Source organism: Tripterygium wilfordii, chromosome 22 (assembly GCF_013401445.1).
Source record: "Tripterygium wilfordii isolate XIE 37 chromosome 22, ASM1340144v1, whole genome shotgun sequence".
Lineage (NCBI taxonomy): Eukaryota > Viridiplantae > Streptophyta > Magnoliopsida > Celastrales > Celastraceae > Tripterygium > Tripterygium wilfordii.
The window spans coordinates 4,142,817-4,170,166 of NC_052253.1; the positions used below are offsets into that span (position 1 = coordinate 4,142,817).

A 27,350-nucleotide genomic window follows, 5' to 3' on the forward strand; every position below is an offset into this window, starting at 1 on the left:
ATTGCTCAGCTGTATTACAATCCTGGTATAAATGAAGTGATTACTTATTCTCCACAGAATTGTCAATATGTCGACATGATTGCTCACTCGTTATCGTTTTCTGTACTTGGGGAAGTTTTGCTAACTTCATTGGAACTTCTGCTTGCTTTCTTGGATTTGCAGACATAAGAAACAATGCCCCCAAATGTTGAACACCATGGAAATTGCCTTCATACCATCCATTCTGTCTTGGATGTGCAGTAATCGAATTTTTTGTTTGGGGCATCTACTTGTTATCTAGTGAATTATTCATTCATAGAATAAGTCTTACATTAATTCATACGAGTCCTTCCTATTCATTTGTGGATGTCCTGGAAGGAGAGTTATTGGGAACTTCATTGACTTTTTTTTCATCTTTCTTGGACCCCAAATCATCAAGATAGTGCTGATAGATATAAGAAACAAAGCCCCATATTGCCAACACCATAGACATCGCCTTCAATCCATCAAGCTTGTCGTGGAAGATGAACACTGCTAGAACCGGAACGATAGGCAAACCTAAAGTACTAATGACATTGGAGAAGAGTGACGAAACCTCAGAAATTATTGCTACACACCCAATGTTGAAAATCTGCCACCCTATAGCTGTCCAAATTAGTGTCATGAGGTAAGGCAGTTTTCCCAGCTCAAAACCCTCCATCTCTCCCTCTAAACCCTTCCATTCGCCGCTAGCAAAAAGTCCCACCAGAGCTGCACAAGTCGCAACCAGTGAAGGATACACAATCATATCCAAAACCGCCTTCAAGTTTTCATGTTTCAGAACCTTCTGAAAGGCGAGTTGTGTTAGTGAAAGTATCAATCCATACCCAGCTGATGCTGCAACAGTGCATAAAAACCCGATTGCATACTTTCTCTTAGAGACTTCAGTAGAGTCCGTGGATTCAGATTGAAACACGAGGAGTATGGAAGAGATGGCGAGAAGGACTAGAGAATTGATAATGAAAGGAGTGAACTTTTGTGCATTAAGCAAGAAGGAGAAGAAGGCATTGAAGGCCAGTTGCGACGCACAGATCAAGGAATAGGTAGACACTGGAAGATATAATAATCCTAGTGAATACAACATACTTACTGCTGCTTGAAGTATACCAATTACGAGAAAAATCGATAAAAGGACCAAAGTTGATGGTGGAGTTCTATGGAAATCTTCTGCAATATCAGCAGTTTTGTGTGCAAAATAGTAGCAGGGGATGAGCACTGGGAAACCTGCACCTTGCGCAAATGTTGCCATCCATTTGCTCTTTCCACCTTTGTCAAAATACAGTCTTCCCAAGACCATAGCCGCTGATTGTCCTGCAAGGAGAAAGAATGTGTAGGTAGCCAATTGCAGCCACCAAACATAACTTCTGTGCTGAGAGTTTGACTGGTTGTTTCCATTTGTAGAGTCTAGCAAGTTTTCTTCTTTGGCTTCCTGACCTGGTGACACCATACAGAAAAATAATACCAGACATTAAAGTAAAACTCTTTGCTTATCTTTTGCCTACTTTAGATAGTTCTTCCCTCTTCTTTTCAGTTGAGTATTCACAAATGAGTTGAGTAGCACTTTGATTTTCCAATTTTATCTTCTAAGAAGATTTCTATGTGTGTTCATTTTCAATGGTAGTGAGTAATCAAATTTCTACACTTGGTAAACATTAGAGTAGTTGTTTTGTACTTATTCTTCTGGATTTCAAGTTTGGATAAATATCTGCTGAAGAAGATGGCACCTTTGTTTTTCCCCAGATGTAACTGACAAACTTCTTGTTTGAGAATTTTCTAGAGCAACATCTATATATATATATATATATATATATATATAGGTTTATTATTGCGGTATAATGAATTCGAAGGCTAGAAATTAGGGGATATATGATTGTATCTCATGATTATTATTTTGTTAAAGAAAACATATGAAAACTAACATGACTTACTGATGATTTGAAGCTGCACTTCTTGATCTTCTCCCACCATGTCGATTCTCAAAGTGAGAAGAAAGAAGCTCCAAAAACGTCAAGCTAGCTTTGTAGCTGATGAGGAGGCACAAGATAAATACCGAATGGTAAGCACATTTATTGCCTCTCATACGAGGATACTTGTAGTAGAAGTCATTGTAATGGTCATTACAAATATCCCGTTTGTTTACCAAATTTAAAAAATAGAATTGTATAGATATTCTATATTAATAAACAGACTGGACGTCTGTGATTCAAATTATAATTTAAAATTACAATGATTTCTAATTACAATGATTTCTACTGCATGACCAATTGACCAGTATGACATTTGTTTGTAGTTAGTAGTGCGTAACGTCGTCAGTGCGGCGTGGGTTCGTGCGCCTTGTCCTTAAACTAAGCAAAGGAGGGCATGTGGGCATGTAAATTACATAACGTGTCAATTCTTTTCAAATAGCGGACACCAAAAAAGATGCTGTGTTTGACTTCTGTAATAGGAAACACCTGCAATTCATACATTGATGTCACTGGCAGAACCATTGGCATCTCCAATTTGTTTCTTAACCACAAAATCATAAAGATAGTGCTGATTGATAGAACTGGCACAATAGGCGGTCCAAATCACATGAGAAAACAAAACAATGAAGAAACCTCAAAAATCAATCCAAAACCACCCAATTGAGGTGATTCCTGTCTGCCGTCCTTGTTACATCCAGTTACCATGAAGGAGCCAGAAATGCTTCAGAACTAAAAATAAAATTTTGACTCTTGTCCGCTTCTACCCACGAGCTTGTAAAGCAAGATATTAACAAAGAAAGTTAACCAGAAATTCCACTGTACTACTTGGATACAGGGCTGCATTGCAAATGAAATTTCAACCACATTCAAAAGGTAAAATCACTACTATAATCCAAAAACATAAGAGTTATACATACACTGTTTACCTATTCACTTTCAATTGGATCCTGGATCAAGTACCGGAAGCCTACAATGCAGACTGATCGATTTATCTATTTGATGTGTACCAGGGATGAAAAACTGAAATATCACTGTCAAGCAAGCCCCTTGAGGAGCAATTCCATAGAAAGCGCAATCAGGTTTGGCCAAGTGACACTGAAGGCTCTTCCAAAAGTGCTTCACACTTACCTGCACAGACTGAGCATCTCCCCTCAAAACCGCCCTCTCTGATCGTGTCCGAGCACTCAGATTATGATCCTCAGGTGGTGATTGGGCTCTGTCTCCAATGACCAACAATTTCTGAAACTCAGCACCCAGTGTGATTAAAGTTGTTGAAATTTGAACATGCAGATCCCCGTACTTGCTTATGAAGACATTAAGTAATTCACCAATATGCTTCATCCTGTCGATAAAGCTTTGCAACTGATTTAATTCTGGAACCTGAACCAAAGTCGGAGGTAAATCCTGTGCCAAATCCAAAGCAGTTTGAAGTTCAAGAACTTGAGCCCTAGAGAGTGGTTTCGAGATCGGAACATCCTGAATAACCGCAGATTTGTAGCCCTTAGTCTCAAAGGTGAGGAAAGGCATTGGTTGAGTACAATTGGGAGGTAGCTTCTTCACCAATTTGATTTGGAGGCGATTTTCAGCGGGCCCACCACCAAATTCACTACAAATGCTGACACTGCTACGTACAGCACGTTGGAGAAGGGAGACGTCAATGGCAAAGGCAATGCGATCTTCATTTTGGCTGGAAATACGATAGTCATCAAAGAGAGCCTCCTTGCGAAACTGAGCAATGCATTGAATACCGTCACCATTAAGAAGATTGTGGAGAAAGATAGCGTGGTCTCTCGTGAGGAAGATGTGGCATATCTTCCCCATCTTTTCCAAGGCCGGTAAAAATCTTCTTTCTAACAGATTTACACCATTCTCGATAAGAAATGCCTTAAACTTCATCCCTTCTTGTCTTTTTGTCGGCCTTAGAAATACAATTGAAAGTACTGCCAAGAAGAGACAGGAAATAAATGGAAAGTAAGAAGGAATTGGGTACCATATAGTGTGAAATTCTTCCTGTCATAATGCTGAACGCAGATTGCACGAAGTTAACAAAGATAAGACAGTGTATCCACTATTTCTTGCTTTCCTTCCAATTTTTGGACATTTGACCCTAAATTCTTACAAAGTTGCAATACTAAACGCATATGAAATGATTTACAATGCGACGCTAATTATCGTACATTTAAAATAATAGTCTACCATCTACAAAGAGGCTAATTATCATCCATTGAAAATATTTTACCATCTTACAACAGTCCTGTAGAACAGATGAAAAATAAAAATTGGTACTCAGCTTTTATTATGTGCAGATGTTTATAGACAGTTGGCCACATATATTTTGAGCAAGACCTTTCTTTAAGTTCTATTTTCTATATGTTTCTTATCTTCTTGTAAAACTGTGAAGTCTTTTTCTCATATTCAATTCCCATTCCAAAACTCAACAGTTAATACAAACCACAGACAAGAATCAATTGCCTTGTGTATCCAAGCAATAACCTTTTTTTACTGCAAAATTCAGCATAGATACCAAAATAACAGATGAAAGAAGAGTAATTTTACCTTCAGAACCAATTTACTAGTCCAGATGAGTATGGCAGATATCCAATCAGGAAGTTACAACGCTCTCATTTTGTTGATCCTGCAAGAAGACAGCCAAACCATAAACAAATACATGATTTGCAAGCAAAAGGCAGCAAACTTAGGGCCAACATATAAGTAAATATAGGTAAACTTAAAGATGTGAAATATCATACACAGACGATAATAAAACTTAAAGATGTGAATATTTACTATTTGTTCACGAGGGGAACATTCGAAAATTCTTTTAAGGACAATAGATCATAGATGCATTTGGTATTGCTTTTTGGTCCCTAAAGCATCAAGCATGTCTGAATGAAAATATAGAAACCCAAAACACTTTCAGATTTACATTATATGCATTAGGATCTTGTTAAAACATCGTTCTTAGAAGACTTTCAGTTTTACGGTATCTGAAATAGGATCTTGGTAAAACATTATTCTTACTTAGATAGACAGGGATATAAAATTGTTTACCAGCTATTCTCATGTATAATTCAGATATTGATCAAAGCAACCCAGCAACAAAGTCATTCAATCACACAAAGACGGAGATATGGATTTTAATAAGAGAGACAAGGAGAGCAACCTGGGTTAACCAACAACATTGTTGTTTTGATATAGCCACCGGAGAACCAAAGAAAAAATCAGGTGCAGTAGCATGTAAAACAAGATATTAACTAGAGAGTGTAGCATAAACTTTGAATTGAAGTTTTCAGGTAAAGATGAATCTGTTAAACTAACATATGGAATGAAAAATTAAAAAATAAACAAAATTAAAACCCATCTGTCTTGTCTTCTAGGGTTAAAAAAAACAAAAAGAAAATGCGAGAAACGTCACTTTTTCGACTAAAAAACAAATAATTCACCATAAATCACTGATTTCCTTCACTTACAGTGGACAAAAACCATATAATCAAACTAAGAATTTATGCTCTAAATTCACACGGAAAACTATTATTTCAGCAAGCCAAAATCCACTCACTAGCAGCTTAGACGACGAGAGAACAACGGGAGCAAAAGAACGAGAAGTTTCAGAAAACAAGATGACGATTTCTTCACGCATTTTCTCGGATCACATAGAAACTTACCTTGAAAGAGAGTCGGAGAGTGCGCGCCAAATTTGTTGAATCGTCGAAATGTGCGGAGGGAAGTGAAGAAGGGGATTATTATGAGAGGGCACAGCTGTGCAAATACATTTCCCTTTAAGGGTAAATCGGGAACTCAACAATATTAAGGGATTAATCCAATTTTTAAACATCAATGATATGCTTTTAAGTTTTAAATAATAAGTTAAAAAATCTATTTACAAATTCCAACTAACTTTATGGTTTGTCTCTTCATATATTTTTGGGTGAGATAATTAAAAATCAAAATGAATTTACTTAAAACAAATATAGACATTAATTTAAATGTATGGTGAACAAGTTGATTAGGCTAATTTTGATCATGTCATCAAATATATATATATATATATATATACACACACATAATACTTCTATTGATTAGTGATTTTTGATGACCCAAAACGACATCATATAAATTTGTCATTTTGACATTCGATATGGGTCAACTCAAATCGTTAGGCTCTCGCATCTTGTCAATAACATTTTTGAATTGTTAGAAATTGGATTTTCTTGCCCATTAAAGGATTTTTGCACAATTTCAAATTTTAAGGACTAAACTGAACATGGTCAATTAGTTCAGGGACAAAAAATGTAATTAAACCATAAGTAGAAATCAGTTGAAGGAATTAGAAATCTCCATGTTGTGAATCTCAGGCTTCTATACAAATTTGCTTTCACAGAAGAAAATAGTGAGCCTCAACTTCAAAAACAAACTGCAAGTACAATTACAATACATACATTTCAAGTTTCAGAGAGTACAGTATCAAGTTCTTAGATTACATTGGCTGGTTCCCCAGATGAAGCTTGTTAAGTATCTCATCCAAGGCTTGTAGTGTATCCTTATAGCGATCATGTGATTTACTCCCTTCCTCAATGACCTGCATGATGCATTTATACAAATGGTCATGTCGATGGACAGGGTTATTCGTATCGATACCACTGCAGCTGTGATCAAGGACATAACTGCGCTTTACGTCCTTTCTCCATCGTGCAAGTATGTATCGCGGTGGGATCTCCTCGATGCCATTCTGGTTAAGGACGCTTAGGGCATGCCTGCACAAATATCCTCCCAAATTAAACAAACCACAAACACATAGAACCTCCATTTCAGATGCATTGTACAAAACCTCAAGATCCCTAGTCTCCCTCCTATTTCCCTCAACTTCGACTTGTTCTTTAACCATATATGTTACAGTTGGCCCATCAACATTTAGTTGTCTGTTGCTGAAGCAAGAGTGCATTCCCTCAACCTCTCTTTCAAATCTCCTAAATATTTCATTTGTATATAATTTTGAGAGCTGGAGCTCAAAATAACATCTTGACTTTACCATAAAACCTGAATTTCTTGATTCCATATCCGCCAAGGCTTCAAGCTGATGGCTTGTTTGCAGAGCTTGATCATATTTATCTAAGAATTCTTTCAAAGTCGTATGCTTATCCAAATATCCCTCAAAAAATGATACGAAAACTTCATTCTGCTGGATGGGTAACATTCCAGCCACAAATGTATCCCTGAAATATACTGGAACCCATAGTTTCCTATCTTCATATAGAACTTGAATCCATTTATGATCCCTAATTTCATGATGTTGGACGATATACGCCCAAGCTGCTTCAAATTCCTCAGGCCTTAGAGTGCAGTAAACTGCTCTTTTCAATGCCACTTTGATTGCTTCAAATTCGAACAAACCTCCCAGTTTCTCTGGAACCTTTTGCATAATTCGCAACAAACAAAGACAATGAGAAGCTCTGGGAAAAACATCTGCAACAGCAGTTTGCAAGGTTCTAGATTGGTCAGTGATGATGGCTTGCGGTGGGCGACCTAACATACATGTAAGCCATGCCCTAAACAACCAGACATATGATTCAACACTATCGTCCGCAAGTAAACCGCAGCCTAATAACACAGACTGTCCATGGTGATTTACTCCAACAAATGAAACAAGTGGTATTTCATATTTGTCTGTCAGGCATGTGGTATCAATTGAAACTACATCACTAAAATAACTATAAGCTACCCTAGACCTTACGTTAGCCCAGAACATACTCCTTAAATATCCTTTCTCATTGAGGTCCACCACATAGAAGAAATTTGGATCCATCAACTGCAAGCGACAAAAGAAATTATTAACGACACAGGCATCGCCTTCTTTAAGCTTCAATTGATTGAGTTGGAGGACATTATTTCTCAATCCTTCTCCATCAATATCAACGCTGCCATTGCCCTCACCATCGACAATAACTGTTCGAAACAGCTTAACTTTTTGTACCTCCTCAGCCCCATCTAACTGCAATGTCCTTTTGGTTCCAAGACCTATGTGCTTATGAGACTTGTAAAATTTTCCACTGGCTGGGGTAATTAGGTGGTTGTGTTCAAGCTCAACTTCAATTATTCTCCACCTTTTGGATTCCATCAACCTGAATTTTATCATTGCAGGACAGCCAGTTCTTGTTTCTGGTCTTGGGCGATTTGCCTCACTTTTCTTCTTGAAACCTGCACTACTGCAGCTAAGCTTTCCTCTATACCTCTCTTTGCTCTTTCTATACCATGTATTACTTACTCTAACACCAAACCCGTGTTCCTTGGCATAGCAATTGTAAAAATAATACACATCCTCATAGGATTCAAACTCCATACCAACAGTAGGAGGCAGCGGATTTTCTCCTTGCATTATATCAGTTTGTCCAACATATTCTGTCTGTAAGTCAATCTCAGATTCATCAGCATCATCATCACCGGCTGGCTCAGTATTGAGAGACACCTCATCCATCTACAGGGAATTTGAATGCGTGATCATTAGCAAATACAATAATTAAATGTAGTAGAGCTTCAAAGAGAGTAAAATAAAGCAACTAATATATGATTTGAGGCACTAAATTACTTATACATCGTTCCACCATCAATTTTTTTTAAAAACAAAATCTAGGACACTGAGCAGTTGAAATTCTCGAACTTGAGTTGCTTTAACTAAAAATGACAATGAAAACGCGAGTGTGGCAGCCCTTGCTTTCCAACCTCTCTGTCCCATTTAACAGAAAAAAACTTAACATTCAGGAAGGAGTTGACTGATCAAATCACCCAAATCATTTATTATATTCACCAAGCTCTATTATGTCCAATAAAATCAGGAGACAAGTTGGAGCTATCAAAGTTCCAAGGATGAGCTTGAATTACCAGAATTGTTTATGCACTGATGACAACATACAAGAAGCAGCATAAAAAAGCTAACCAGCTATGAGATAATGGCAGCAGAACATAAATAAAAACATGGGCTCAGACATCATAAGCCGATGGAAGTCCCTTTATTTTCCCATCTATTGAGTATTGCCTGCGGCAAACTATCCAAATTGAACAAGAATTTATATCTTGACTACCACTCTGTATTATGAAACAATAATCTGGATTTCTAAAAATGAATGGCAAATTTGAACTTCCATTATTTTTGCTTGCTCTAGAATCCTACATGTTGTATTGAGATTCAAGACCTTCGATTTTATGAATGTACAAGACCCAAAAACCAATATAGAGTTGAAAAATTGTGAAGAAAATGTCAAATAATATGTTTTATCCAGAAAGACAGTGATACAGAACTGTGAACCTCTCATGCTCCTGCCCAGATATGTTGACATTATTTTCGAAGCTCTCTTGAACAAAGTTTCTCATAAGGCTCCCTTCTTCAAGCTTAAATCAGCTGATGCCCTTTCAATCTTAGGCATACTAACCATCTTTTTGCCTAATAGCTAATTTCCCTGTAAAAATTTACAGTTTCACCATTGATGGTTTTCTCATCCACACATCTTAAGAACAAATACTGAACCAAAATAAGAGCACTTCTTCAGGATTCCGGCTTATGGTTCATAGGAGTAACCTATTAGGTTGTTGAGATCACTATCATACTATCGTCCACTCTTCTTCAACCTCAAAGACTTTCATTACATCCAAACCCTAAATTACTGTATCCAGTGGAAGAGATATCGATATGTGATTGAAATGACTCACCTTGAAATTGAGTGGCTGAAGATGATTTAAGCAACACAGCAAAGAGGGATCGAGCTTCAATTGTGAACACAAATTGAAGAATGACAGTGCAAGTGCTAGGAATGGCCATGGAGTCGGGGAATTTTTTTAATGTTTTTTTTTTTAATTTTTAAATAAAAAAGATGGAGGCCTCGTTTGGTTCACATCAAAAGGTTGCAATTCCAATTTCGATTATTTTTCTACGTTTGGAACAAATTTTTCTTTTGAAAGAAAGTTTTGAAATGATTGAATTTTCACGAATGAATCAATTTACTCTTTGAAATTAATTTATGATCAATTAAGCTCTTGAACTTCTAAAACTATAGTCGGTTAAACCTTGCATGCAATTTCCATGGACACATACAACTAAGTCTTTATTGAGTTTGCAACAACAATAAGATTAAGTGAAGGGAAGAATCCAATTACCCATACCAAAAAACAAACGCATGAATAGAAACCCAACCAATTACTTGAAACATGTCCCCAAGAATAGAGAAATCCCGACTCTTAGGAAAGAGGAAAAAATCTTAATTCACATCTATGAATCACGCAGATAAGAAGAGAGCAAAAAATCCTAATTTTTTTGGCATTACGAAATTGTTGCTCGAGGTCTCCATACTAGTTATTAGTATATATTTATCAATTTTTTATTTTCTTAAAGGATTCAAAAGGTTAGAGTAGGAGCATGGTGCCCAGGATTACTAAAAAAAATATTACATTTCCAATAAATTCACGATGTTCTGATGATTTTGGAAGAATTCTTAAGCTTAATTTGGCAGTAAATAAGCCAGGAGACCAAGATGAAATCAAGAGCACAAGTTCCATTTCCACATCAACAGTGTCTATTTGGAAGCAATGCCAGAATGACCTCATAAGTCTCTTTTTTCCTGGTATTTTATTTATATCTTGCCAGAAAAGACAAAAAAAAGAGCAGCACTGGAAAAATAAGGAGAATGACAACAATTTTATCTCCAGCATGGCTCTGTAACAGAATAATGTTAAGTTATTCTATCTTAGCTTGTACAATACTATTCTATCTTCAATTCTACATTATGAATCCTATTCAATGACTCCTCAAAAGCTTGCAATGCGACATTGTAATGGCCTAGAGAAATTACTCCCTCTTCCACAACTTGCAACGCGCTTCTATACAACTGATTAAACCGCTGCGTGTGATCAGTATCACCAATTTTGTTGGAGCTGTGATTCGCGTCATATAAACGCTTGTAATCCTTTTTCCATCTCAATAGAATGAACTTCGACGGGATCTCCTCCACCCCATTAAAGTTAAGCACACACAAGGCATGCCTGCATAAATAGCCATAGAAGTTAAAGCAGCTGCAAATACAGCGGACCTCACCAGCAGTTCTATTGTAGAGAACTTCATAATCCCTAACTTCCCTTCGGTTTCCTTCACCTAAAAAACGCTCCTTTACCAAAAATATTATGATCGGCCCATCCACGTGCAACCGGGTAGTACTAAAACAAGAATACATCTCTTCCACCTCATATTGGAACTTTTTAAATATTTCTCTTGTATAAACTTCAGAGAGCTGCATCTCAAACGGACATCTAGTTTTCAGTGTGGGGCTGGAGCTTCTTGACTCAATATCAGCAAAGGTCTCTTCCTTGTGCTTCTTTTGTAGAGCTAATTCATACTTATCAATAAACTCCTTCAGTGGAGTTTGTTTGTGCACATACTTATCAAAAAATGGATGCAGGGTCTCACCTGGCCGTGCAGCAGACATTCCAGCAAAAAAGGTTTCCTTCAAGTAAACCGGAGCCCATCGAACTCGATCCTCATATAGTGATCGAAGCCACTCATGATCACTAATTCCAAACCGCTGGACCATAAAACCCCATGCTGCTTCAAATTCAATTACTTTCAAAGTTTCAAAAATTGCTTTCATCAATGCTTTTCGGATTGCATCATAGTTGCGCAACCCTCCCAATTTTTCTGGAACTTTTTTCATGATATGCGACAAACCAAAACAATGATTAGATCTTGGAAACACCTCTTCAATTGCACTCTGCAAAGCCTTGCACCTGTCGGTAATAAACGTTTGTGGAGAGTGTCCTGAAACACATGTATGCCAAGCTTTAAACAACCAAACATACGACTCTATAGTCTCACCAGCAAGCAGGCCACAACCCAGTAACACATATTGGCCATGATGATTAATGCCGACAAATGCCACAAGTGGTATCTCATATTTACTAGACAAATAGGTGTTGTCAAGGTATATGACATCGCCAAAGTAACCACACGAAGCCCTTGACCTAGCATCAATCCAAAAGACATTCCTCAGATGCCCTTCATCGTTGAGATCCATCAAGTAAAAGAAGTTTGGATTCGTCAACTGCATACGACAAAAATAGTTATACATTGCCTGCACATCACCTTTTCTAAGGCTCAGCTGATTAGGAAGATCAGTAAACTTTCCAATTTGTCTTGAACCCAAATTTGAGTTCCCATTCCCGCCTACATTTATTACAAGTGCTCGATACAACTTAATTGTACGTACATCTGCATCGGTACTCGATTGGGACTTTCTCTTGGTTCCACTGCCCATCTTCTTAATGCATTTGTCTATCTTACTACCTAATAAGTGGTTATGTTCAAGTGTAACTTCAAGTATCCTCCATCTTTTGGAGTCGACTAACCTCATCCTTACCATTGCAGGGCAACCAGTTCTCGTTTCCTTCCTTAAACGATTTACATCTTTGATTCGTTTAAAACCCTGACTACTGCAACAAAGTACTGCACCATATTTCTCTCTACTGTTCCGCTTGAACCATGAATTCTTCACCCTAACACAAAAACCAACTTCTTTGGCATAGCAACTGTAGTAATTGTAAGCATCGTCATAAGACTCGAATTCCATTCCAACAGCAGGGGCAACAAATTCTTTTCTCTCTTCAGTCGCACCATTTTGCCCATCAAATTGAGTAGTTTCACCATCTATTTCTCTTTGAGCCTCGTTCAATTCACCATCAGTTACCTGTTCATTGCTGTGAGAGTCCCCTTCCATCTGTAGTATATAAATAGACACCAATTATAGTATTCAACTAGTATTCCAAACAATCAAAGAAGATCAAGAGAATAAATGATAGAAGAAGCATAAAATAACTTTAAACTGGGTAATAGAGGAAATTAAAAATGATAACTATTGTCTGAAACTTCTCTTGCAGTTTCCCTAAAGGTCGAGATCTTTGAAATTCTACAACAAAAAACTATTTCTAAGTCTCAAATCTATCAGATGGAATATGAAACTCGCTTGTCAGGGCCTTGAGAAGGATCAACTATCAAGTGAAGCATAGCTTGCCAACTTGAACCAATAGTCCAAGTTGAACTACACAAACAAGGGAATTGGAAGGGGAAACTCCCTTTCACTTCTCTTCTCTTCCCTTCCGTTCCCCAAATCCCTCAATCAAAACACACTCTTACTGACACCTACATCTGTATATACATAGTCTCAACATTTGCATCATTCTAATGCTTAAAACTGAAGAAAATAGAGCAGTTCAATCACACCTAGTTACAAAATTAACAAGCTCAACTGATTCCATAGAAGGAAAAAAGAAAACGATAATCCGACACAAGAAAACGCGGGAATCAAAACCAAAAGCGCAGAACGTGAAGGAGACTCACTGGAATTTCGAGGTTGGGACTCGGTGAAAGGGGCTCGCCTCCGGGGATAATGGTATCGTCGGTCATTGTAGAGGGGGCATGTGCACAGGCGGTGTTTCAAAGTACGTGATGTTAGCTTTACCCTAAACTGAAATGTTTCGGATTTTGGGTTTAGGTCCTCGTGATCTGTAATATTTGTGAATTGAGACTGAAATGGCTGCGGAATTTTAGATACACTCCCTAAACTAAAAAGATTTATATAGTGTGATGTCCTTTGCTCTTTTCGTCCATTTCTTATTAAACTAATTAATGAAATGTTTGAGAATATGATTATTTTTGCATTGTTCAAAAAAAAGTGGTCGGAGAAGTTATTATTAGAAGTGAAAAACAATATGTACAATGTCTTGACATTTCATCTCACGAAAAAAAATCAAATTAATCATGAAAGATAATGAATGAAGTTACCTCGCAAAATATAAAATTAAGTACAACGGGTGTTTTTCAAACTTCTTGAACTAGATAATATACCGAAAAATGATGCAAATCACAAGGGATATTGTTAATTTAGCCAAGTATATATTTTGGAGGTTAGTGGAGTTATTTCTTAACCCTCAAAAACATTGAGTTTTTTTTAAAATCTTTTATTAATATTTGTCATGAATTATGGAATTTTAGTTAGATCTTTGTTTTGGTCATTCATAGTAGATTCTGGTAATACTATATCTTCTGTGATTAGGAATTACAATTGAATATGGCGATTCAGTTTTGGAAACAAACTTCCAGTTCCAACCATATATATGTACTCTTGTCTCATAAAGTTCTAAACAAGAGGGAGACTGTAAAATTAAACCAAAGCAATCATGAAGTCTCCTACAAAAGTAGAGTTAGTCAATGACTATCTGTACAATAAAGTTCATGACAAGCCCCTTCCACGCACTTATGCTGTGAAGGAGTGTGATTTGTATAGTGAAACTGAAGAGCCATGGGAGATATGGGATAAGTATGGTGGTCGTGAATTGGAAGGGAATGATAACAACAACAATGGTGTGCTTTACTTGTTTACCAAATTAAAGAAAAAATCTGTTAGTAGCTCAAGATTCTCGCGAAGGATTGGCTCTAATGGTGGTCGATGGGAAGGCGAAGACTTGGCCGAAAGTATCTTTAAAGCTGATACTTGTGTTGGGTATAGAAGGAGATTTCGGTACGAGAATCCCAATTCGGAGCAGCATGGTCAATGGATCATGCAGCAATTCAGTCTTGCTGGCAATGGACAAGTAAGATTTATCCTTGCTGCTTTGCTGATTCAGTTGCAGCTTGTTCAATGAAGTTTTACTTTTTTTCTGATTTCTCCGCTTCCACTAACTTACCCTTTTTACCGAATGCAGCCTAATGACTACGTCCTCTGCATTCTCAAGAAGAATACAAGAGGAAAGAAGAAAGAGAGATTCAAACGCATCGAATCCCAGCCTTTGAATAACCAAAAAGAGCAGAGCCAGAGGCTGCCAATTCATGGGGGCGATCCAGTCATTATAGTTTCAATTCCTGCCTCGACACAAGGATTGTTCGATTCTGCACATTCTTTGGACCACATTGATAGACCAAAGCAGTTAGCTCATGAAACTGATCAATGCCCTCCCTCAATGCCCAGCTTCGCAGCACAGAAATTATGTCCTAGTGCATCAGAAGATGAATGTGATCGAGCGGACTACAGTGATTGGATATTGAAGTTTAGTGAAGAGCTTTTGCAGAATGAAACACTCTCCATTCTGCAAGAGAATGAAATTGAACTGTTGCCTAATGAGTTTAATAACAACATTATGGGTTGGGAAAGGTTATCTTAATTAATCTGTTTAATGAGTGTGTAGAAAATTTCCAGAATGGGATTGTCATGACTGCAGTGATAAGTTTTTATACCATTAATTGTTAGGTTTTCACCATGAGTTGTGTAATAAATAGGTTAGGGAAAGTCGACCAAAATAGTTAATATGGTTGATGATGGTGAAATTAGATGCCCTAATGTCTTTCATCAATTGTATTCATCAATTGTATTTTGCGTTTTACTTTCTAGATTATTGTTTAGATTAATTTGTCAATTCAACTGTTCGATTATTCAAATAGGATTTAGAATTACTCACATTTAGTACTCAGCAAGTTTTACACAATCATCGCCTCATTAGGGTTGGACAATCTATTCATTGTTATATTACTTGAGGGTTTACGTAATTTTACACTAACATACATGAACTACTACAGCAATTTCTTACATAAGAAATTAAGAATCAATTAAAGTTTTTATTATTTATTCCCAAAATTAGGGTTACATCATGATTTTACATAAACCAAACCTGAAACTGTACTTAACTATACTACTTAGGTAATGCTGCAGGCATCTTATAGCGACAGATTGGGCAAGAATGATTAGCCATCAACCACCTTACAAGACATGGACTATGAAATCTATGATCACAAGGCATGCGACTGACTTTCGACCCAGACGACGCAATCTCCTCCAAGCAAATAGCGCAAGAATCTCCCTCATGAACAACTTGTCCGCTACTCTCCACAGACAATCCACTAATCGACTTTATAGTTGCAGGGACCTTACCCCTATTCAAACTCCCTTCTCTGTGTCTCAGAAGTTGTTTCATCTCCTTCGCTGGGATTCCAATCCCAAGACATCTTTTCTTATATTGCCCTTTCAATTTCATCATGTTTTCAAACAACTGGGACCATGCGTGATACTCAGACACTTGTTCTTTTCTTGACTGTAAAACTGATCCGCGGCCGCTACAACGTCTCTGGCATTCCTCAATCAACCTCATTGTCTCCTCGTGCATTTGCTTCTCGTGCAGAAGACTGCTGATCGATCTCTGTTGGCGTTGTTCTTGCTTGTTCGCAACAGATGGAGGTCTCATCTTGTCTTTTGCTTACTAATTGACACAATGATGCAGTACCAACAAGAGTTGCCAACTACTAGCTATATATATATATATACACACAAGTTAAGATAATCATAATCCGCTTAGAACACACACATCCTAATCCTTATAGGGAATGCATTGTTAACTTTTTTATAATTCCCCATAAAACGGGTAAAGGCTAGTGGCTGGCTTTTTCTATGGGCTTGTGAGCATTGGGGACAAATCCTTAGGCCCAAACTAAATAAAGGCCTGGTTAGGCCCGACCCACTTTAATGTTAGAAACTTGGAATATCAACTTTAGAAGATATACATGTTGGACCTATGGTCCTATATGTCTAATTTTGATGATATTAAATCATTTATAAATAATAATGAAACATTAAAGTAATATTTGATTTATATGAATTGAATTTAAATGACTATATATTTTTGAGATATTGCTGGAAATTAAATTTTGAAAACAAACATACATGGACTATGTTAGAGCATCAATTTTCCAATTATCATATCTTAACCAACTTAGGTCCAAATGACTTGAAACTTGAATCACATGCACATGAAGGTTTAATATATGTTCTAGGACTATAATCATGAGAAATTAAGTGCATCACATATATATTTGGTCATATGCTTAAATTCCGCCAAAACTAGGTTTTACCTAATTTTGTGCATATGTGTTCTTTGTGAACGTGGTGAACCAAATGAACTCCGATTTAAATGAAATTTCGTGTGCATCTTAATTTCATCACTATGAACATATTTGATTTAGTAAAGTTCAAGAGAAAAGGTCATTTACACTGAGTTTGCAAAATGACTTTGAATTTACACTTATAATTTATCGGTTTCACTATTAGTGATCTAATTGCTTGGTTGAGTGACCAAACGATTTCCGATTGTTATGAAATTTTACATGGACATTATAATACATATAAAATGATTTATCATGCAGTAATATGAATTTTCTGGGTTGTTTTTCTAATGTAATTAACCTATGCGCTCTATATGAAGCTCTTTGAGCTTACATGCAATTGGGGAGTTCTACCTCCTATTTTCTTGTAGGTTAATCATCATTGTGGTCTCATATGGCTCAGAATTCAGTGTGTTCAAGAGTGGTCGAAGTCCTGTTTCTAAGAATGAGCTTGGAGCTCTAGGAAACTATGAAAAATCCTATATTTGCCAACTTTCCACTAAGGCATTTAATCAAGTTGAATGAATCCAACATTGAGACTATTGGTTGTGGTCTTCATGGAGATATTCTTGTTTGACATTTTCACTCAAGACATGTGCTACCAAGAAAGTTAGGTTGGTGCAATCAAACAAGATCCTTGACTAAGAGATCACTTTTGAAGTCTTTGATTCAAAATGAAGGGACAAGATGGCATAGTACAATCTACATCCATGATTGAGAATTAAAGAGAGTTTGAATGGTCAAGATTTGAAGACATACATTGATCAAAGGGTTGTGCTTGTGACAACACTTATGGAAGATCATTAGTGATATATTCTTGTTTGACATTTTCACTCAAGACATGTGCTACCAAGAAAGTTAGGTTGGTGCAATCAAACAAGATTCTTGACTAAGGGATCACTTTTGAAGTCTTTGATTCAAAATGAAGGAACAAGATGACATAGTACAATCTACATCCATGGTTGAGAATTAAAGAGAGTTTGAATGGTCAAGATTTGAAGACATACGGGTAAAGGCTAGTAGCTGGCTTTTTCTATGGGCTTGTGAGCATTCTGGACAAATCTTTGGACCCAAACTAAATAAAGGCCTGGTTAGGCCCGACCCACTTTAATGTTAGAAACTTGGAATATCAACTTTAGAAGATATACAAGTATTCTATATTTTTATGGACAAACGATTGCATGGGGGCCTCTACAGTGTAAGTTTGGTGATACTGAACAAGTTATCAAGTGAAGAATGATTTTAAGTCTCTTGTCCCACATTGTTCAGATGAAGATGTAAAATACAATATATAATAGGTCAAACTTCCTAACTAGTAACAAACGATTTTCCTAAGCTCAAACTAAATGGGTTGATGTTGAGTCTTAGAAGGCAAAGTCGTATGGACGATATGAACTGACCTAAAACGGACAAGATGTTATTAGTGTGAAGGGATGGGTTGTTACACAAATCATCCTTGTACATGTTACCTCATTAAAAAAAATAAAAAAATTGGCTTGCCCATCAATTATTGCATTACAAAATTTACAGATTAATCAATGACCAAAAAAAGAAGATGAATGGGTATTAGTCATGGTTCCAACATCTTTGACCCAAATCTATATGTATGTGTATATATATACATGTAGTTGGTAGTTATTAATTTCCCTCCTAATAGGATTTCTATGTCTAATTTTAATGATATATTTGATAAACTTTAATGATAAAATCGACCAATAATAAATTTGATATTGGTAAAAACAACCAATCAATTATTCTCTGCTAGAAATTTCTATGGAAGCTCCTTCAATGCATTCAGAATTGAGCTTATAAACTAACTTATTTGGAGTTTCGTTAGAGCTTATATGTTTGTGGGCACAACATTACTTAAAAACATGATATTTACATTTATGTATGCTAAGGCTAACCATCAAAGGAGCATCATTGGTTTAGTTGCTTAGTGTGTGATCCAGATTACTTGAAAATAAGTACAATGATTTTATTGGCCAGGATTAAAATTTTAGTTCGACCCCAACATTGATTCCTGGTGCCATCCATGAATCTGCTCATTTTTTTCAAATAAAAAAAACATTCTTAAAGGGATGTAATGGAGTCACATTAACCAACCATGAACTTTCTTTGGACATATTGCATGCACTTGGATTTGTCGTCCTTCAACTTTATATATGCATATTTAACTTCATTAAACTAAGAAAAGTTACAGAGAAATGAATCGAAAACTCAAAAATAGTTTAGAGGTTAAAAGCAACTTTCTTTGGACATACTGCATGCATCCACTTGAATTTGTCCTTCGACTTTAGATATTCATTTAACTTCATTAAACCAAGAAAAGTCCCCCATTATTATATATGTTACCTTTCAAACACAGCCTACTCATTAACTTCCAAAGATGTGGGAGATTCTTACCATGTTAGATTCGTGAGGATTGGACCGAAAGCAAAGGATTTCTTATATAAGTATATATGATAAGGGATGATCGGCTTGTTTTCCACTCTCATAATAACTACTATTGTTAGGTGAGGAATATACTACCTTTTAAACTACGGGGTAAGGCTTTTCCAGTCTATTAAATTTAATTTAAGGAAGGATGTGCAGTTGAATTTTTAATTTAAATTGGGTCGACAAAGAATCGTGGTGTATCTTTCTGTACCTCAGCTTGTGTGTGTATATATATATATATATATATATATATTTCGCATATATGGTGGAGTGCATTTATGCATGTTTGTTTAATTGTACTTTGTCATAGCTTTCCCTTCACTTTGGTTTTTTGACTAATCGTCACATGTGCATGTGTTTGTCTTATCTTTTAAAAACAGACTAATCATTATCTTCCAAAGATGTTACGGACGCATGGCAGGAGACTCTTACCATGTTAGATTCGCGAGAATCTAACCAAAAACGAACAATATGATTATTGGAAGACCAACAATCTCAAGAAAGTTCAAGGGAGACTGCTTTCTTTTTCTTTTTATAACTCTAGGATCTAATTTGATTTTCATCATGTGAAAGTATGCAATACAATCAAAAATACGCAAGTAACACTCTATTTTTCTCTCTCGTGGCTGTAACATCTTATGAAAGGATCAAAATTTCTCTCTCAAGGAAGTCTCTCTCACTATTTATTTTTCTCTTTCTTGTGGCTATAAACTTTTTAAAAAAAACCCCATTAAAACTTTTATTTATAAGAGACTCAAAATTCGCGTCAACTACAATTTTAGTCTATTTTTTTTAGCCAAATCCCACACTTAAGTGTGTGATCCGGATTGCTTGAAAACTGTGTAGAATGATTTTATTGGCCAGGATTAAAGATTGTTCTTATCATATAGCTGGTTGTTCAGGAGCAGAATATGTATATGCTAGTCTGTGTTAAATTGAGCTAATACTACAGTAATTGATTCCGTTTAATTTAGACTGAGCCTGTTTCTTTTTACAATTGATTGGATAGAAAATGAATTTAAAAATCTCAATCCAGTGGTGAACATGCGTGGCTAGAGGGGACAAATTCAAGTGGATTGGAATCACTTTAGATATTCGACCATTTGGCTTCAATAAACTAATTAAGAAAAGTTCCCCATTATCATATATGAGACCTTTTAAACACAGCCTACTCATTAACTTCCGAAGATGTGGGAGATTCTTACCATGTTAGGTTCGTGAGAATGGTACGCTAAGGGATAATCGGCTCTCTTTCCACGTACTCTCATAATAAGTACTACTGTTAGTTGAAGAATGTACCACCTTTTTGACTACGGGGTGAGGGACGTGCACATGCAAAAGGACTTGAAAATTGAAATATTTATAATATTATATATCACCCACTAATTTGGGTCGACAATGACATCGTTGTATAACCAATGATATTATTCATGGTAAAGTATGCATGAAGGCTATAAAAAGGCTGTTAATAAGAAGAGACCGTGCAAACTCAACAATCTTTGAGCACATATTAGCAATCTTGTGTCGTAGTAGTATTAGATATGGCAATCTTGTTCTCTAAGTTGCTAAAAAAGACCGACGTAGAGAAGAGATTGTTGGTTCCTGCAAAGAGCTTAAAATCTCTGTCAATATCCATGGGTGTGAATCATCGTGGGATGGATCTACAAGTCATCGATGCAAATGGCAAGCTTTGGAGCTTTCGTTGTTTGGTTCGCAAGAAAAATTACTTGAAGCCAGTTCTCTCTAGGAATTGGGTTGCTTTTGTTCGAGCAAACAACCTTCAAGTTGGAGACAGAGTCACTTTTCATCAGGAACTTCGTCAGTGTAGAATCCAAGTGGAGAAACCAATGAAGATTTTCGGCGTAGTCTTTGGTTATATATAATTACCCATTAATAATTAATACCAACTTCCCCGGTACGATCTACATAAATATTGATGTATATACATATGTACGCATGGGTGTTTGTGAAACTATATCAAACTTCAGGGGTGTTTATAAGTTTAATATGCATATTTTCCTTTTAAAAAAATATATATAAGAATAAGTCGAGTCTGTGTGTCATAAAAATAAAAATAAAAGTATATATGAATTATGTGTTTGTTGTAACTCTGCATTTCAATGTTTAATAATACCTAATTAAGTCAACTTTTAGCGGGTGCTTTACTTTCTTTCATTTTTTTGGTGTCTCTATTAAAAGAGACTGTAGTGTACTTCTCTTACTGTTTCTATTTAAATTACTAGATATTGTTGCATAAAGGAATGCGTACCACAATTCATTTCAGCCAAATACGTCTTAAAATAAAGCATCTTCTAATAGATGTGAAAAAAGAGTAGCACTTCTATCAGTTCTATGTATACACATTACATTACATTTTTGGACCCACTCTTGTATTTTATTTGTTTGTTCGCAAGAAGAATGACTTGATTCTTGAAGCCAGTTCTCTTAAAGGGTTGCCTTGCTTTTGTTCGGACATGTTGAAATATGAACCAGGGCCATTTCAATTAAGAAATTGACACATTTCATGGAAGGTATTCTTTCAATTGTTTAAGGCTCAATCATAAGCACAATAGTTGCCCCACCGTGATTATCTCGTTGGCTAATACTTAAATTGACACTAAACTCTATGTAATACTTAAATGGACATCCCATTAGTTAGTGAGTTAATCATCAAGGTAACTCCCTCTGTCCCTCTATTTAGTCAAGCTTGGATGTTTGCTTGTTTGCGCATTATAAAGCATTTTCCCTTTAGAGTAGTAACTCTATTGAGAATATTAAATGGGATGCTATATATATATATATAGCTTTAACTATGTATCAAAAATACTACATCAAGTTCAAAAATCATCACTCCAAGGGGACTGTTAAAAAAAAATAGTATGTTGGGTTGTGAGGTGCTAAATCTAATTAGCACTTACTAAAGAGAATGCCAGGGCTGTAATGAGTGGAGGGAAAAAGGTGGTTAAGAATAGAGATGGTGGATGTTTTCTTCTCTAGTAAGAATGTCCTTCAAATAAGAACGTTAATTTGCTTTCAAGATGTGATGAATGGTTAGATTAAAAGTAGTTGATTTAACAATCCTAAACTCTAAATCTTTAATTTAAATTTCTACAAAATCATAAACTCTAAACATGCAGTAAGACCCTAAATATTAAACTTTAAAAATTAAATCTTAAATCCTAAATTAGTTTTAATCTGAGTCATTTCGATATGTTCAATTCATTATTTTAGTTAAAACAACGTTTTACTGAAGAATATATATATATGAATTTTAGCCATGTTCATGAGTGATGAGTGATTGATATTTCATGAATGTTAGCCATGTTTACGTAAGCACTAGAATGGTCCAAGTTAAAAGTTGTTCGAAAGTTTGAATCTTGATTATCGAAATCACAGGGGCGGAGCCAGACAAGACACTGTTGCTTGGTTCGGAAGATTGGAAGCAGCAGTAGTACTCAAGCTTGATGAAGCCTTTTAATTTATTTTTCATTTATTCTTGCATGAAAATCCACCCTCGAAAAGTAATCTTCACAATGCCATGGCGAGAACAATCTCGATCAAAGAATCATAAAAAAAAAAAAAGTGATAATTTGCATTTGTAACTGAAGTTTATACCAACAAATTAAATCGACTCGCTCAACCAGGCAGGAAAAGTATTATGTCCAACTTAGGTCCCAACAGCACAATTAGTGTATTACTTACCTTTTGAAATATTTCTTACAAAGCAATGGACAGTTAATTCTCACAATAGTAACATTCAATAATTTACTGGAAACCAGATGCTTTCCATTATCTAAATCTACAAAAAAAAACACTAGCACATGGAATCTATTATCCAACATCTTTGACCCAAATCTATATGTATGTATGTATATATATGTATTTGGCAGTTATTAATGTATGTTTAGATATTCATTTAACTAAGAAAAGCCCCCCATTATTATATATGTTACCTTTTAAACACAGCCTACTCATTAACTTCCAAAGATGTGGGAGATTCTTACCATGTTAGATTCGTGAGGATTGGACGGAAAGCAAAGGATTTCTTATATAAGTATGCTAAGGGATGATCGGCTTTTTTTCCACTCTCATAATAACTACTATTGTTAGTTGAGGAATATACTACCTTTTAAACTACGGGGTGAGGCTTTTCCGGTCTATTAAATTTAATTTAAGGAAGGATGCATGTGCAGTTGAATTTTTAATTTAAATTGGGTCGACAAAGAATATATCGTGGTATAGAATTTATACATAGGTATCTTTCTGTACCTCAGCTTGTGTGTATATATATATATATATATATATATATTTCGCATATATGGTGGAGTGCACTTATGCATGTTTGTTTAATTGTACTTTGTCATAGCTTTCCCTTCACTTTGGTTTTCTCTGAACATACTGCATACACTTGAATTTGTCCTTCAGCTTTATGTATTCATTCAACTTCATTAACCTAAGAAAAATCCCCATTATATATATATGTGTTTATCTTTTAAAAAACAGCCTAATCATTAACTTCCAAAGATGTTACGGACGTATGGCAGGAGACTCTTACCATGTTAGATTCGCGAGAATCTGACCGAAAACCAACAATCTCAAGAAAGTTCAAGGGATACTGCTTTCCTTTTCTTTTTTTTAACTCTAGGATCTAATTTGATTTCCATCATGTGAAAGTAAGTAACACAATCAAAAATACGCAAGTAACACTCTATTTTTCTCTCGTGGCTGTAACACCTTATGAAAGGACCAAAATTTCTCTCTCAAGGAAGGCTCTCTCACTATTTATTTTTCTCTTTCTCGTGATTGTAAACTGTTTAAAAAAACCCCCTTAAAACTTTTATTTATAAGAGACCTAAAATTTACATCAACTACAATTTTAACCGATTTTTTTTAGTCAATTCCCACACTTAAGTGTGTGATCCGGATTGCTTGAAAACTGTGTAGAATGATTCTATTGGTCAGGATTAACGATTGTTCTCATCATATCGCTGGCTGTTCAGGAGCAGAATATATATGCTAGTCTTTGTTTTAAATTGAGCCAATACTATAGTAATTGATTCGGTTTAATTTAATTAGATTGAGCCTTTTTCTTTTTATAATTGATTGGATAGAAAATGATTTTAAAAATCTAAATCCAATGGTGAAGTGGTGAACATGCGTGGCAAGAGGGGACATTCAAGTGGATGGGAATCACTTTAGATATTCATTTGACTTCAATGAACTAAGAAAAAGTCCACATCATGTTATCTTTTAAACACAGCCTACTCATTAACTTCCAATGCTAGATTCGTGAGAATAGTACCCATGGCAAAGAATTTCTTATATTAAGCATGCTAAGGGATAATCGCCTCTCTTTCCACGTACTCTCATAATAAGTACTACTGTTAGTGGAAGATAATACGACCTTTTTGACTACGGGGGTGAGGGACGTGCAGATGAAATATTTATAATATTATATATCACCCACTAATTTGGGTCGACAATGACATCATTGTATAACCAATGATATTATTCATGGTAAAGTATGCATGAAGGCTATAAAAAGGCTGTTAATAAGAAGAGACCGTGCAAACTCACCAATCTTTGAGCACATATTAGCAATCTTGTGTAGTAGTTGTAGTATTAGATATGGCAATCTTGTTCTCTAAGTTGTTAAAAAAGACCGACGTAGAGAAGAGATTGTTGGTTCCTACAAAGAGCCTAAAATCTCTGCCAATATCCATGGGTGTGAATCGTCGTGGGATGGATCTACAAGTCATTGATGCAAATGGCAAGCTTTGGAGCTTTCGTTGTTTGGTTCGCAAGAAAAATTACTTGAAGCCAGTTCTCTCTAGGAATTGGGTTGCTTTTGTTCGAGCAAACAACCTTCAAGTTGGAGACAGAGTCACTTTTCATCAAGAACTTCATCAGTGTAGAATCCAAGTGGAGAAGCCAATGAAGATTTTCGGCGTGGTCTTTGGTTATATATAATTACCCATTAATAATTAATATCGACTTCCCAGGTACCGTACAATCTACATAAATATTGATGTATATACATATGTACGTAAGGGTGTTTATGAAACTATATCAAACTTTAGGGGTGTTTATAAGTTTAATATGCATATCTTCCTTAAAAAAAATATAAGAATAAGTCAAGTCTGTGTGTCATAAAATTAAAAATAATAATAAAAGTCTATATGAATTATGTGTTTGTTGTAATTCTGCATTTCAATGTTTAATAATACCTAATTATGTCAACTTTTAGCGGGTGCTTTACTTTCTTTCAATTTTTTGGTCTCTCTATTAAAGGAGACTGTAGTGTACTTCTCATACTGTTTCTATTTAAATCACTAGATCTTGTTGCATAAAGGAATTGCGTACCACAATTCATGTCAACCAAATACGTCTTAAAATAAAGCATCTTATAATAGATGTGAAAAGACTTGCACTTCTATCAGTTCTATGTATACACATTACATTACATTTTTGGACCCACTCTTGTATTTTACTTGTTTTGTTCGCAAGAAGAATTACTTGATTCTTGAAACCAGTTCTCTCAAAGGGTTGGCTTGCTTTTGTTCGAGCACTCAACCTTTTGAATTGGAGACATAGTCGGTACTCCAACCCCCTTTAACTAGTTTCTTCCTTCTGGGCCTTTGTTGTTTTTCAGGGGTCCTTACTTAGTCTTCTATTTATATGTCTGATGATTGTTGCCTATTTTGGTTTTGTTTAAGGGTATGTCCTTTGTACAGTCGTACTATGTATTTATTTAATATTCTCAATTATCAAAATGTTCTTTAAATTGTCTTCGCATAATTTAAAGAACACTTGGTTGTGTAGCTATGATTGTGGAAATTTAGACCGGTTAATGTTCCAAGATGATTCCCTTAACACACCCAGTCACCATTACTTTCAAAAAAAACCAACAATTCCATCTTATAATTGATTGAGTATACTACCAAATACTTTCTGGGCAGCATCCATGTGTAAACAATGACATCCCGGCATCCATGGACTATTCGCAGTATGGTTGGACGTCAATTCGCGGTGTCCAATGTGTAGACAATGACATTGTGGTATCCATTGTGTGGACAATGACAACGTGGATTGTAAGTAATGCACTCACCGTAATGTTTATGTTTGATGATAAAACTTATTTGTTGTCAAAAAAATCTAGCTTATAAGTTGTAAAAAATAAATTGTTAGTGTTTGGTGAAATTTGTAGTTGATGCTAGTTTATAAATTGTGAAAAAATCTATTTAAGTTTAATTTAAAAAATAGAAGAAAAACTGCTAACACATTAAGAGCTATATAAGTCATTGCAGTTCGTTAATTTATTTATTTTTTTTATTGTAGAATAATCCACAAATAACTCAGAATTTGCAAACACATCAAAAAATCCATGTGTGGCCTAGGCAAATAGAACAAGACCCTTTAACGCTAAGCCCACCATCATCGGCTGGCCCAAATTAGCCATGAAAACTTAGGCCCACAATCAAGACAATGTAATCAAATCCACCACAAAGCCATCATCATCCAATCACTAACATATAAAAATCAAAAACAGACCACAGAAACAGAGTAAGCAAACATAAAGAAATGCAGATGCAACCAAATGCCTTCCTTGCGAACGACACATGCTAGTTCTGGGTCGTTTTTTCTTTTTTTTCATCTTCTCTCTTTCTTTTCATCACCTCTTTCTTTCTTTTAATCTTCTCTTTCTTCATTTTCATCACTTCTCTCTTCATTTTCATCATCCCTCTCTTCACTATTCATCAACTATATATATACTCCAACTCTCAAGTATCATTTTTCCACAACTAAATTTTCAAATGTCATTTTTCACATATTGTGTGCATATAGCGCTATATCATTGTTGTCCAACTCTCAAGTAACGTCCTGCCATATCATTGTTGTCGTCGTGGTCGATCGTTCACGATGTGAAACGTACGTGGCATTTACTTACTGGAGAATTTCGAGTTCAT

At 35.7% G+C, this 27,350-nt stretch overlaps 4 protein-coding genes and 1 pseudogene across 6 annotated transcripts; 1 reads left to right on the forward strand and 4 right to left on the reverse strand.

The window, feature by feature from the left end:
- Window positions 1-195: 195 nt before the first annotated feature.
- LOC119990483 (probable purine permease 10) lies at window positions 196-2,077 on the reverse strand. Its single transcript, XM_038836420.1, has 2 exons — window positions 1,947-2,077; window positions 196-1,452 (listed from the first exon to the last, which is right to left on the reverse strand). The coding sequence occupies exons 1-2, from the start codon at window positions 1,984-1,986 to the stop codon at window positions 332-334; spliced, it is 1,161 nt and encodes a 386-aa protein (XP_038692348.1). The 5' UTR covers window positions 1,987-2,077; the 3' UTR covers window positions 196-331.
- A 638-nt stretch (window positions 2,078-2,715) lies between these two features.
- On the reverse strand, window positions 2,716-5,732 carry LOC119990618. 3 transcript variants are annotated; one of them, XM_038836618.1, is made up of 3 exons: window positions 5,651-5,732; window positions 4,542-4,620; window positions 2,716-3,925 (listed from the first exon to the last, which is right to left on the reverse strand). In XM_038836618.1, exon 3 carries the CDS (start codon window positions 3,879-3,881, stop codon window positions 2,922-2,924), a length of 960 nt encoding a protein of 319 aa, XP_038692546.1. In that variant the 5' UTR covers window positions 3,882-3,925; window positions 4,542-4,620; window positions 5,651-5,732; the 3' UTR covers window positions 2,716-2,921. The 3 variants fall into 3 exon arrangements, with proteins under 3 accessions (XP_038692546.1, XP_038692547.1, XP_038692548.1); XM_038836619.1 differs by having other exon boundaries at window positions 5,545-5,666; XM_038836620.1 differs by lacking the exon at window positions 5,651-5,732 and adding an exon at window positions 5,037-5,532.
- Window positions 5,733-6,303: 571 nt separating this feature from the next.
- On the reverse strand, window positions 6,304-13,503 carry LOC119991211 (annotated as a pseudogene).
- A 2,198-nt stretch (window positions 13,504-15,701) lies between these two features.
- LOC119991397 (E3 ubiquitin-protein ligase SIRP1-like) lies at window positions 15,702-16,250 on the reverse strand. The gene has a single exon (XM_038837757.1). It carries the CDS (start codon window positions 16,248-16,250, stop codon window positions 15,702-15,704), a length of 549 nt encoding a protein of 182 aa, XP_038693685.1.
- Window positions 16,251-20,924: 4,674 nt separating this feature from the next.
- On the forward strand, window positions 20,925-22,835 carry LOC119991398 (AP2/ERF and B3 domain-containing transcription repressor TEM1-like). The gene is made up of 2 exons (XM_038837758.1): window positions 20,925-21,255; window positions 22,780-22,835. The coding sequence occupies exons 1-2, from the start codon at window positions 20,925-20,927 to the stop codon at window positions 22,833-22,835; spliced, it is 387 nt and encodes a 128-aa protein (XP_038693686.1).
- The last annotated feature ends 4,515 nt before the right edge of the window (window positions 22,836-27,350 follow it).

What these genes read in the sequence shown, in the direction of transcription:
- LOC119991398 (XM_038837758.1), top strand. Translation starts at nt 20,925, where the DNA reads ATGGCAATCTTGTTCTCTAAGTTGCTAAAAAAGACCGACGTAGAGAAG. An exon ending in GATTTTCGGCGTAGTCTTTG is followed by an intron (nt 21,256 to 22,779) that starts GTTATATATAAT and finishes TCGAAATCACAG; the next exon opens with GGGCGGAGCCAGACAAGACA.
- LOC119990618 (XM_038836618.1), bottom strand. Translation starts at nt 3,881, where the DNA reads ATGAAGTTTAAGGCATTTCTTATCGAGAATGGTGTAAATCTGTTAGAA.
- LOC119991397 (XM_038837757.1), bottom strand. Translation starts at nt 16,250, where the DNA reads ATGAGACCTCCATCTGTTGCGAACAAGCAAGAACAACGCCAACAGAGA.
- LOC119990483 (XM_038836420.1), bottom strand. Translation starts at nt 1,986, where the DNA reads ATGGTGGGAGAAGATCAAGAAGTGCAGCTTCAAATCATCA. An exon ending in AGTGCAGCTTCAAATCATCA is followed by an intron (nt 1,453 to 1,946) that starts GTAAGTCATGTT and finishes TGGTGTCACCAG; the next exon opens with GTCAGGAAGCCAAAGAAGAA.